The following is a 13,046-nucleotide window of genomic DNA, read 5'->3' as shown; positions in this document are numbered from 1 at the left end:
AAAAGGAAAAGAGTTAGCGTCCTCGGTTCTTTTCCAAGAAGGCAAATGAATTCTTTTGCAGTTCAGAAGCGGGAAACCGTTCTCTCCCTCCCAACCCAAAGCAGCTGAGGGCTGAGAAGGGGGACAGCCTGTGCAGGACACACAGCTATTCTTGCTACTCGCTGTTTACATTATTTTGAATTCCCTCGGAAGGGATGGGCGGGCCCTCCGGAACCCGTTTTTTTTAAATCTGTAAGAAAGGCACGCTAGCAGTCATGTGCCAGCATCTCCTAGCCCAGCAGTCTTAAGAGGAGACTCGAGAGCTCTCTGGAAACGGCGAGAAAAAAACAAAAACAAATTGGGGATCTGGAATTTATACAAAACTAGGTCAATACTCCTGCATCGCTACGAAACTATGTGGAGAGCTTAGTTTTTGGGGAGGAAAATAACGAGGTGGGGGGATTCTGCCTCTGCCTATCTATTGGTATTCATCTGGCTAGCGTCCTGTCAGTTGTGTGAGAGAGTTGAGGGCTGTTTGGAAAGTGAAACAGTATTTGCTGTGTGAGCAAAAAGGTGACAGCAAGGAGCTTGGGCGTGGCTTAGCTCAGCTGTTCTATACTAAAGCTGGTTGCTGCTGGGAAACTAAAACTGAAAACTCCTCTCTTCTGCTTGCGTTTTGCATTTGGAAGAGATTTCTTTTCAGGTGGGGAGGAGGAGTGGAACTCCTTAGCATCAGAGCATGTTAATAAATTAATAATAATAATAATAATAATAATAATAATAATAATGATAATGATAATGATAATAATAATAATAATAATAATAATAATAATAATAATAATAATAAATAATATAGGAAATACTAATGCTCTGATGGTCATTTCAAAAAATCCTTTCTTAGTGAGCCCCTAGAAGCCAAGAGGAACATAGGTGCCAAATTTCAAAGTTTGTAGGCTTTAGGGTTCTGGAGATTTTGTGATGATGCGTGAGGGGTATTTCACCTTTATATATAGAAGAAGAAGCCTTAAGGAAGTGAAAAGGCCCTTTTCCAGGTGGGATTAAAGAGGGGAAGGGAACAGCACCTTCTCCAAATGGGTGTGCATTTGGTTAACATTCTGATGAGGCAACATCAAAAGCAAACAAGTTTCTTCGGTATAAAGAGGCCTCCCGTTGCAATAATTTTGGAGAAAGGGTGGATCAAACCATTTGCCACTTTGGGAGCCATGCTTTTTATTTCCTGCCAGAGAAGAAAGACTTGAGTTCTGCCCAGCTGCAAATCGGGGCCAAAGTAACCTAGATCAGGGTTTGTCCCACTTTTAAAAGGTGTGGATGTTCAACTCCCAGAATTCCCTAACCCAGCCTTGCTAGTATGGTTAAAGGCCTTGGTGTGTTTCTCAACCGTGGCAACTTTAAGATGCAAGATACGTGGGCTTTAACTCTCAGAATCCCCCAGCCAGCATGGCTGGCTGGGGGATTCTGAGAGTTGAAGCCCACGCATCTTAAAGTTGCTAAGGTTGACAAAAGTCTAGATTGCAGTTAGTAGCATGTAATACGAATGCCTTGACAACATAATCCCCAAAGTGCCTCTTGTCAAGTGTCACTTCAAGAAAAGCCCAGTGACAGTTTGGGTTTTTCCTAGGGGGTTGTGCCTTAGGAGAAAAGCTCATGCTTTCCAAAACATTACTTTTTGGAATATTACCAAATGCATGCTCATGTAACTGTTTCCAGAAGCAAAGCAAGGGTTTTATCGATGGCTTTCGGATTGACCCCTTCCCCCACCCCTCTTCGGTTATAAACAATCTGAACTGCATCTTCATTCCCCCTGTTATCTTTCAATAACCCAGGAAGCACCTTCCTCCCGTGAGATCTTTGGTGTTTTCTGATCTTGGTTGTTTTCTTGCAGCACACTGATGATGTTTCCTAGCTGGGTAATGAAACGTCTGGAAGAAAACAACCAAGCTCAGAGAGCACGAAGGACCCCAAGTCTTCCTCCTCCTCCTCCTCCCCTCTGCAATCACCCCTCTCTTCCAACACTGATGATGTTACCTAGTTGGGTAATGAAATGTCTGCAAGGAAACAACCAAGCTCAAAGAGCACCAAGGCTCCCACAGTCATTGTCCTCCTCCTCCTCCTCCTCCTCCACTCCCTTCTAGCACTGATGATGTTACCTAGTTTGGGTAATGAAATGTCTGCAAGGAAACAACCAAACTCAGAGAGCACCAAGGGCCCCACACTTCAACCTTGAACTACAGGTTCTCTTCTACTGGAATATAGTAATCTGTAGAGTCCTTGGTACTTTCTGACCTTGGTGGTTTGCTTGATAATGTTTTATGACCCAACTGGGCCACATCATCGATGCCCTGATGGGGCACTGAAGAGGTTACCCAACTAGATCATGAAATGTCTACAGGAGTTCAGCCAAGCTCAGAGAGCACCAAGGATTCCACAGTGAGCTACCAATGTTCTCTTTCATTGGTACCTCCCCTCTTATGTTTAAACATAAGCAAGTAAGTTCAGCTCTTCAAACAACTACACAGCCTTTATTTGGGAACCGGATCACAAGGAAAGCTTTCCTCGGGTTCAAATGGAGGCCTGGCTCCCCTTGAGTCCTCCAGCCGAATGCATATAAATGTCAGCAAGACTATTTTTTTAAAGAAATCTAATTTAAATATTACCCTGCATTCAGCTGAACGCTAGTAGAAGCTCAAGAATTGAGCCTCTCCGCTCAAAATTCACTCCCGTTGTCTTTCCAAGTTGTACTTAGCCATATGCTTTTCTTTTCAAGCTCCAAAGTAACATGACACATGTGAGAAATAATCCTTGGGGTCCCTACCTCGGAGATTTCCTGCTCGTTGGATGGCCTGATTTATTGCTTTGAGATTATTTAAAAGCTCCGTGTGATTGGTGCAGCGAATCTTGTACTGAGACAATAAATCCTTGTTGAGGTCATACAGTTCATTATAACGTTTTTTCATGTTTTTCCTGCAAGGGTGAACAAAAAATTAAGAGTATAAGCAAATAACTTGTTGAAAGTTATTTTAAATTGTTGGGATTTGAGTTGCAATGAATCCAAGACAAGCTTTCCTCAAACTTTCGTTAGTGCCAATGTTGGGTCTTCTGGAAACAGATGTGGAAAGGCAACGTAGGCTGCTCTGGGACAGGTGCACTTCTTGGCATTTTAGTATGTGATGCTCCTGGCAGCTTCCTGGGTCCTGCATTTTCTCATCCCCCACCCCTTTATGAGCTTCAGTTTGGAGTTTCTGGAGGAAAGAGACCTCTTAAGGGCAATCGTGACTTCCTTTCCAACATTTGCAACCCTAACCCTAACCCCCTTTGGAAGAGCTTTAGAGCTCCCGCTGCCTTAAGAAAGTTCAAAACATTCTCAAAGATCCATCTCATCCTGGGCACCCCCTTTTTTTGAACTATGACCATCTGGCAGATGGGACAGGACAATAAAAACAAGCACAAATAGGATGGAAATCAGATTTCCATGTTAGTGCCAAATATGAAAAAGAAGCACCAATACTTAATTCTGCATATTATAACAGCAGCTAGAATAAGTTTTGCTCAAAATTGGAAATTGGCTACGACCCCTTCAAAAAACATGATAATCAATGATACATGAATGTGCCGAGATGGATAGACTAACTGAACTACTAAAAGATAATCAAGACAGTGAATATTACAAAACATGGGATATCTGGTACGACTGGCTAAAGAAAAGGTGATATCTGATGACCCAGTAACATTTTGAAAATAAGGGTGACATGTAAATAAATGTAAATAAACTATATGTATGCATATATAGACTTTAAAAGGACGAAGGAGTTATTATGACAATGTATAACACGCTATCGGAAGGAAAGTACAAGCGTATTGCTCAAAACAATGCTGTAAAATGTATATACATGTTTTTAATTTTACAAACGTTGAATAAATTATTATTTTTTTAAAAAAAAGGCTGGAAATCAGCTTCTATCCCAGGGCAGTAGCTCTGTTGAATTCTTCTGTATAGTGCAACATTAATGCAGTATCGGGGGTTTTCAATTCAATTGTATAGAATGTAAAGGATGTGTGTTTGTGTTTATTTTCACAGTCATAATGTACACTGAAGATGGTATTTAATTTCCTTGCATGAGTGTAATGATAATAAACTAAATAAAATAAAATAAACAAAGGAGGCCCTCGCTAAGCAAGAACTACCTGTGTCAGGTGTCATGCACCTGTCTCAATGCAATTCCATTCAGGAGCTTTTCCCCATAGAGAATCTGAAGTTTGCTTCCAATCCCCCTTTAGTTTTACTCAAGTAGCAGTTTTGCTTTCATCATCATCATCGTCATTCTAGCCATTGCCTATCCACTGCAGGATGAAGGGCTCTTCCAACCGATACAGTCTACCCTACTTTCCTTTGCCGGTTGAGCCCGCAATACTCGCTGATCGATCGGTGTTCTATCGATCAGTGTTTTGATCAATCGGTGTTCCTCACTCACCAGTCTCCCATGAGGCGGGAATCTTCTGCACGAACCAGCATGCTGCGGATGGAGTTGGAGCTGTCCGCCATGTTGGCTGTGAACTTCTGACAAACCAAATGAGAACTGTCCACCTGTGGAAGAGAATCACCTACAACTCAATATGGGTAATAGGAGGGCGAAGGTTCGTTCTCCGAGCTTGTGGGTTGGTTTCCCAATATTTCTTTACTAGGCTAGGTAACATCTTCAGCGGAGTTTATGGGATGTCAGTGTCTGTGTTCTTCTGTTTTTAAATGCAACCCACCACGCTCGTGAGTCCATGGAAGCCTGGTGCTCCCCAAGCAATTCCATCAAAAGACACACTGACCCACAACCAGCCTATGACACACACACACCCAGAATCCAAATCAACCGCTATCATGCCCCTGTCAGAATCTGATTTGGAGGGGGAGTCCGAGCAGCTAACAGGGAGTGGGAGTGTGGCTCCGTTGGCTGTGGAGGAAACTGGGGAAGGGCAAAGTCCAGGTGGGCAGAGCAGGGGAGAGGTAGAACAAGGGAGAGGGAGTTCAAAGGAAGACCCAGGCCCACCCCCTCTTCATCCTAGGGCATGCAGGGAGGAATGGAGAAGGGAGCAACGTGAGTTGCTTGGCTTACGGGTAGGAAAGGGCCCTGATTCCCTTCCTTAGCTGCAGCTGGGAACACAGTATAAAAAAGAAAAAGCTGAGCACAGCAAAGTTGTCGAGAGCAAACTCTGAATTATCTGGTATTGTCAATGCTTATCTGGGTTCCTGGCATCTTCCCAACTGTGTGTGTTTTGCTGGACTTTCAAGTCTGCAATTCCTTCTCCTGCCCTGTCAAGTTAATTACTACAGTGTGATTTGTGTGGATTTTTATTTACAGTTTGTATGTACTTGGTTTTCGGACTGAATTTCCTCCACTTAAAGACTGTTCCTGGGAGAGTTTTTTCTCCAGCCGAAGGTAACCTGGACATTGGGGGCAAAGTTGGAGATAATAAAGGGATGCTTCTTGCTTATTTGACTGTGTTGCCTTTGTGCCACGGGTTATCACAACCGTGCAGTCAATGAGAGACAGCACTGAACCTCAGCCAACTCACACAACCCCACCACTACCACCAGCAGTTCACTTCCCAATGACCCTGACCTGATGTAATCTCCTTATTCACAAGACTCTCGGTTGATACACCCGCACCTGAAGTCCTTATAAATAGAAGAACACCGACACTGAACATCCCCTAAACCAGGGGTGTCAAACTCGATTTCACTGAGGGCTGCATCAGGGTTGTTTTTGACCTTGGGGAGGGGGGTGTGGCCAGCTCGACGTCACTCCTGTCGGGGGGGGGGGGGGCTATGGTGGCCCAAGGACTCTGCCAGCGAAAACGGGCTCCTGAGCTCCGTTTTCAGCTGTGATGGCTTCTTGCAATCCTCTGCCAGCAAAAACAGAACTTGGGAGGGCTGCTCACAGCCCTCGCAAAGTCTGTTTTTGGCCGCGACAGTGTCCTGCGAAGCTCCATTTTGGCTGACATTGGCACCGCAGGCTGGTCCTTTGCTGCTTCCAGGGTGGTCCCATGGGCCAGATCAAAGCACCCTGTGGGCCGGATCTGGCCCCCAGGTCTTGAGTTTGACCCCCCTGCTGAAGATGTTACCTTAGCCTGGCAACAAAACATTTGGAAACCAACCCACAAGTTCCCAAGAACAAACCTTCACTCTCATCCTACATCCGAGCTACAGATATTGCACACCCATAATATATGTGTTTGCCAGAGAAGACAATTAGATGTTTGCTTTCTGGAAACAGGGAGAGACTGCCCTGCCTACGATCCCTGAAGTTATGGAACCACTTCCTTGAAGCAGACATTCAAAGTACCCCCTGGTTTAATACTTCCTAGAGATTTTAGAGTTCTGGGACTCCACCTGTCTCCACTGACATCTGCTTGCAAAATCACTAAGTGCTACAAACCTCACAGATGGCTAATTCAGATTCAGACAAGGCAAGTAATTTTGTTTGAATGAATCACCAAGTCTAAAAGCAAAGTGGTTGGCAATTCAATTCTCCTGCTGCAAGTTTTGTCTGAAGTGGAGCATAAACCCCACCAGCAGTAAAACAACAACGAGATGGCCTGTGTGCTGCCATATTAGAGGCAATCTTTTCTAAGATGAAATGGTCTGTTCTGCTGGAAGATAAATAATTGAGAGTCTGGCGCTGCTTTAGGAAAGTTCTAGACAGACCAGTTAAGTGCTGTTTGCTATTTTAAAACCCTTGAGAGCATCTCTTGCTTGTGGCCTGCCAAATCCATGGATTTCTTTAGCTCCTGCCCATTCCAATTTATTTAAGCCATGCAAATCCATCACAATGAGGTATCTCAGATATGGTGCTCTTGGTGCTTTCTGTGATTTTGTTAATTGCATGCAGATCAGTGGTGGGATTCAAATGTTTTTACTACCAGTTCTGTGGGCGTGGCTTGGTGGGCGTGGCAGGGGAAGGATATTCTAAAATCTCCAGTCAGAGGTGGTATTTGCCGGTTCTCCAAACTACTCAAAATTTCCGCTACTGGTTCTGCCAGAACTGGTCAGAACCTGCTGAATACCACCTCTGATGCAGATGTTTCCTTGCCGAACTAGGCAACATCATCAGTGCAAGTGAATGTGTGGTTCATCTGCAAGCAAGCAAGTTCAAAGAGTATTAAGGACCCCAGTTGTCCTCCTTGCCTTCTCCTCCTCTGCACTCCACTCCCTTCTGGCACTGATGATGTTATCTAGTTAGGCCATGAGACATCTGTAAGAAAACAACCAAGCTCAGAGAGCATCAAGGACCCCGCAGTCCTTTCCCTTCTCCAAACCCCATTCCCTTCCAACACCGATGATGTTACTTAGTTGGGTCATCAAATGTCTGTAAGAAAACAACTAAGCTCAGAGAGCCCCAAGGACCACATTGTTCAACCTTGAGCTACAGATGTTCCCTTCTACTGGTACCCCAGATATGTTTAAGAAGCCTTGCTCACTTACCCCAATGAAAGCTTTGTGCACCTCATCAAAATACATGGGGAAGTCCGCTTCAACCTGTAAGTCCTCAATTGCCCAAAAGGAAGCCATCGATTGGATGATGTCACCAGCCAGGTCAATGTTATCAGTGATAATGGAGATCTAATAACCAAAAGAAAAAACAATAACTCAGATTGGCCCCAGACACATTCATTACAATGGAAGAAGTTGATGCTTAAAGAACCTCATCACATCTGAAGCTAAACTAGGATAACCCAAGTGCTAACCTTGAATGCAAATGTTTTTTTTTTTCCAAATTTTATTGGTTTTTAAAAACAAGCATAAACAAACAAAACATAAAAACATCAACCTATCTTCCAGGGCGGAGCTGGCGTCGCGATGATACGGCATGCAATCTCGGAGGTCTGAGATTGCAGCCGATATCTTCACCCCTGGACGGTCCAAACGGACCTAAACCGTCCCGAAGAGACGGCGATAGTGAAGAATACCTTAGTATCATTATTAATCAATCATTTGACTATACTTTTATTCATTCATGTTTTACAAGATAACCATAATTTACTTAGATCTTATAACAGTTCATATTACCATCCCAAATCTATCTTAAAATCATTTTGTAGATATAATAAGAAAGAAGTACATCTTTGTATATTTATTATTTTCGAAAAGTCTACATAATTCATTACTGTACTTTATTGTCTAACCATTGATAGAAAAGATCCCAAATTTTATAAAATTGTTTATCCTCTTGTTCTCTAATTTCAAATGTCAATCTACTCATTTCAGAACATTCCAATATTTTCTTAATGATTTCCTCCTGTGATGGTATTTTCTCATTTTTCCAGTTTTTAGCAAATACAATCCTAGCCGCTGTTAATACATTTACAATCAGGTATTTCAAGTCTTTACTATATATTTCAGGTAAAATTCCCAATAAAATATCTCTGGTTTCAAGTCTATATGTTTTTTTGTCATTTTTTCCAACCACATGTGGATTTTAGTCCAGTATTTTTTAGCATCCGCACAAGTCCACCACATATGGTAATATGAGCCAGGTGTCTGATGACATTTCCAACATTTTTCGGATTTATTCTTGAACATTCTTGCTATTCTTGTCGGGGGGAAATGCCACCTATAAAACATCTTATACAAATGTTCTTTATATGCTGTTGACATTGTCATTTTATAATTTTGAGACCACAATTTTTGCCATTTCTCTAAATCAATCCCATATCCAAAATTCTTCCCCCAAGCAATCATAGTTTCTTTAACTTGTTCTTCTTCTAGTTTAATTTCTAATAAATATCCATACAATTTTTTAATCACCTTTTCATCAGTACCTGTCAAAATCTTATCTAAGTCAGTCAGTTTATCATAGAAACCTTCTGTTTTAGAATCTTTATCATACCTTGAATGTATTTGCACATATGAAAACCAATTCATCTTTATATCTTGTTCCTCTAGTTTTTGCATAGATTTAAGTTCACCCTTTTCATTCAATATTTCACCATATCTAACTGTTTGTTTCTTTTTGTATATTATAGGATACGAAAATTGCTCTCACTTTCCCCCTCCTTTTCCGAGCAGGATATAATAAGAATTAATAAAAAAAAGAAAAAGATATTTTTTAAAAAATGAAATAACTAAAGAGAGCCTCTAGCCTAAAATATTACAAAATCAAAAAGGAGAAGAAAAAAATAGATATAAACGAAAAAACCAGTCCAGTTTCAAAATACAAGATCATGTATAGAAGATCCAGCAATGAGAAAAAACAAAACAAAACATTACTTTGACATTCCTGTTTAAAATCGCCGCTTAATCACTTCTGTCAAAACTTTTACAGATTCTTTCTTTTCTTAGGGTGTCCTTTCAAATCTTAGAATAAAAAAAGTTCTCACCAAACCGGCACACTCTCTCTTTCTGCTCTCTTCCGTTTCGGAGCTATCCCAACTTCAGCAGCTTTAATGGCTGCCTCTTTGCCGCTGGCAAGAAGAGCTTCACCTGGATCTACCAGGGACTTTGCAGTATCCCTGGGATCAACAGGATGCGCTCTTCACTTTCACCGTCTCTTAGGGACGGTTTAGATCCGATAGGACCGTCCAGGAGCAAAGATATCGGCAGCGATCTCAGACCTCCAAGAGCGCATGCCGTATCGTCGTGACGCCAGCTCCGCCCTCCGAATGCAAATGTTTTGTGAGGAAACTAACATGGAATAGCTTACGACAGCTGCCCTGGATCTACAAAGCTGATGAGAAACAGAGACTGTTCATTACTAATAGCCATTGAGTGCTATGGAGAACTTCCTTAGTCTAAGACAGGCGTGTCCAACCTTGGACTTGTGGACTTCAGCTCCCAGAACTGCCCAGCCAGTCCACAAGTCTTAAAGTTGCCAAGGTTGGACACCCCTGCTCTAAAAAAACAAAACCATACTGAAGAAACATTCTGAAGAAACATAGAAGACTAAGTAAGGGCAGGTTTCATGTAAGCTATCTTTAGAACCAAGAGACTGGGATATACAGAAAATTACTTAAATATAAGCACAATGTAATAAAGAGTTTCAAGAGACAGAGGAAAAACGACTAGTTGTTTTCATGATCATGGTAACCCATCCATTGACAATAATCTTGCATGAGAACAAATGTGCTTCAAAGTTAAATCCTTGTTGCCTTATTCCAGTAACACACTTCAAAAATCCCAAAGTTTACACAAGAAGAAGAGACCATAGCCAATCTATATATATATAAAAGCAAAATACCACTCACGCATCATCACAAAATCCCCAGAACCGTAAAGCCTACAAACTTGAAATTTGGCACATATGTTCCTTTTGGCTTCTAGGGGCTCACTAAGAAAGGATTTTTCAAAATGACTATCAGAGCATTAGTATTTCCTATATTATTATTATTAGCATGCTCTGATGCTAAGGAGTTCTACTCTCCTTCCCCACCTGAAAAGAAATCTCTTCCAAGTGCAAAACACAAGCAGAGGAGAAGAATTTCTGTTTCAGTTCTAGTTTCACAGCAGCAAGTGGCTTTAGTACAGAACAGTTGAGCTAAGCCACACCCAGGCTCCTTGCTGTCTCCTTGTTTCCAAACAGCCCTCAACTCTCTCACATACTGACAGGATACTAGCCAGATGAATACTGATGGATGCTGGTAGGCAGAGGCCCAATTTTTTTCCCTTATTTTCCTCCCAAAAAACTAAGCCCGACCACATAGTTTCATACCAAAGCACAAGTATTCAGCTAGTAACATTATATATAAGTCCACACCTCCAAAAGGCAACTCGATCATCCGTGTTAAAACTGAACGGCCTCTCAACAGAGGGGGTGGGATACCATATCACCTAACTCCTGTCCTTTGAGCAATCCCAAGAAAGTTCCACCCCCATTTGCTCTCTGATTCAGGTGAAAAGCACCTTTGGAGCAACCATGACGTGGGTAGTTGAGAATCTCCAGAGACATCCATATAGTAACACCTTAATCAAAGGAACTGCAATACTTTGCAAATAGAATAGAATAGAATAGAATAGAATAGAATAGAATAGAATAGAATAGAATAGAATAGAATAGAATAGAACAGAACAGAACAGAATTCTTTATTGGCCAAGTGTGATTGGACACACAAGGAATTTGTCTTGGTGCAAATACTCTCAGTGCACATAAAAGAAAAGACACATTCATCAAGAGTCAAGAATCATCAGGTACAACACTTAATAATAGTCATAGGGTACAATAGAATAGAAGGATATAGGAATAGAATTTAAATAGAATGGGATGGGATGGGAAGGAATGGGATAGAGAATAGAATAGAAAATAGAATAGAATAGAAAATAGAATAGAATAGAAAATAGAATAGAATAAAATAGAAAACAGAACAGAGTAGAAAATAGAATAGAAAAAAGAATGGAATGGAATTCAGAAGAAATAGAATAGAGATGGGATGGGATGGGATGGGATGGGATGGAATGGAATGGAATGGAATAAAATAGAATAGAATAGAATAGAATAGAATAGAATAGAATAGAATAGAATAGAATAGAATAGAATAGAATAGAATAGAACAGAACAGAACAGAATTCTTTATTGGCAAGTGTGATTGGACACACAGGAATTTGTCTTGGTGCAAATACTCCCAGTGCACGTAAAGCACATTCATCAAGAGTCAAGAATCATCAGGTACAACACTTAATAATAGTCATAGGGTACAATAGAATAGAAGGATATAGGAATAGAATTTAAATAGAATGGGATGGGATGGGAAGGAATGGGATAGAGAATAGAATAGAAAATAGAATAGAATAGAAAATAGAATAGAATAGAATAGAAAATAGAATAGAATAAAATAGAAAACAGAACAGAGTAGAAATAGAATAGAAAAAGAATGGAATGGAATTCAGAAGAAATAGAATAGAGATGGGATGGGATGGGATGGGATGGGATGGGATGGGATGGAATGGAATGGAATGGAATAGAATAGAATAGAATAGAATAGAATAGAATAGAATAGAATAGAATAGAATAGAATAGAATAGAATAGAATAGAATAGAATAGAATAGAATTCTTTATTGGCCAAGTGTGAATGGACATCCAAGGAATTTGTCTTTGGTGCAAATGCTCTCGGTCCACAAGTACCTGCACTCATTGTTTATGATAAACCAGTATCCCAAAATGAAAACTGGAGACCAGGGAAGGGCTTATTTCCCAGGCTAACTGCAACATAAATGAGACAAGCAAAAGAGTACCTCTCCGCCGGAATTCATCCGGACGTACAGCTGTCCTGTGTCGCGCAGGGAGGTGAAGCAGACCTCCAGCCACTCGTTCTGCATCTCCACATCCTCAGGCAACAGGAAATTTTGTTTTAGCCACACAACGCCCTTGAAGCATAAATCCGCACGGTGTGAGTTTTGAGAACAAGAGTGGGTGGAAAACAAGATTGCAACGTCCTGATATGTTTCTGGGGATTTGCAGCTGATGCCCCAGACATGTCAAGGACGCACCTGCAGTTATCAAGACATCTCAGAAATAAGAAGGCGCTGCAGGTAGTCCTCAACTTACAACCATATGATTAGTCACTATTCAGTTACAACAGCACTGACCAAAGTGACTTACGACCCTTTTTCACACTTTTGACTGTTGCAGCCTCCCCACGATCAAAGTTCAGACGCTTGGAAACCGACTCACATTTATGACGGTTGCAATGACAGCTCGTCTGTCCCGGGGTCATATGATCATCTTTTGCGACCTTCTGCTAAAGCAAAGTCAATAGGGAAGCCAAGATTCGTTTAACAACCATTTTACTAACTTAGCAACTGCAGTGATTCACTTAACAACTGAGGCACGAAAGGTTGTAACAAGAGGCAGAATTCACTTAGCCAAAGTAGCGCTTGACAACAGCAATTCTGGGTTCAGTTGTAGTTGTAAGTCGAGGACTACCGTATTTACTGCTTCCTTTTACCATCTTAAGATTCAAAGCTGGATTGCCTCCACTCCACCTCAGATCCTTCTCCTTAGGTCTGTGTGTCTCTTTGTCCCCAGTTCCCCACCCCATTCACCCTCTCCCCACCCCCTCAGCTAAA

The 13,046-nt window shown here is 41.5% G+C and overlaps 1 protein-coding gene across 2 annotated transcripts in view; it reads right to left on the bottom strand.

Annotated features, from left to right (window-relative positions):
* The window catches only part of BBS2 (Bardet-Biedl syndrome 2), a 43,964-nt gene that overhangs the window by 776 nt on the left and 30,142 nt on the right, over positions 1 to 13,046 (bottom strand). For both annotated transcript variants that reach the window (XM_087971679.1, XM_087971680.1), the window contains exons 13-16: positions 12,213 to 12,344; positions 7,472 to 7,609; positions 4,470 to 4,582; positions 2,813 to 2,961 (exon numbers count right to left, since the gene is read on the bottom strand). In XM_087971679.1, the coding sequence (XP_087827805.1) occupies positions 2,813 to 2,961; positions 4,470 to 4,582; positions 7,472 to 7,609; positions 12,213 to 12,344 (532 nt within the window). The remainder of the gene's footprint in view (positions 1 to 2,812; positions 2,962 to 4,469; positions 4,583 to 7,471; positions 7,610 to 12,212; positions 12,345 to 13,046) is intronic.

The sequence above is a fragment of the Notechis scutatus genome, chromosome 9 (assembly GCF_049901735.1).
Source record: "Notechis scutatus isolate UNSWTSFEM ecotype Mainland chromosome 9, rNotScu1.2, whole genome shotgun sequence".
In the NCBI taxonomy this organism is placed as follows: Eukaryota; Metazoa; Chordata; class Lepidosauria; order Squamata; family Elapidae; genus Notechis; species Notechis scutatus.
The sequence above is the reverse complement of the archived record's forward strand: the minus strand, read 5'-3'. Positions and strand labels throughout refer to the sequence as shown.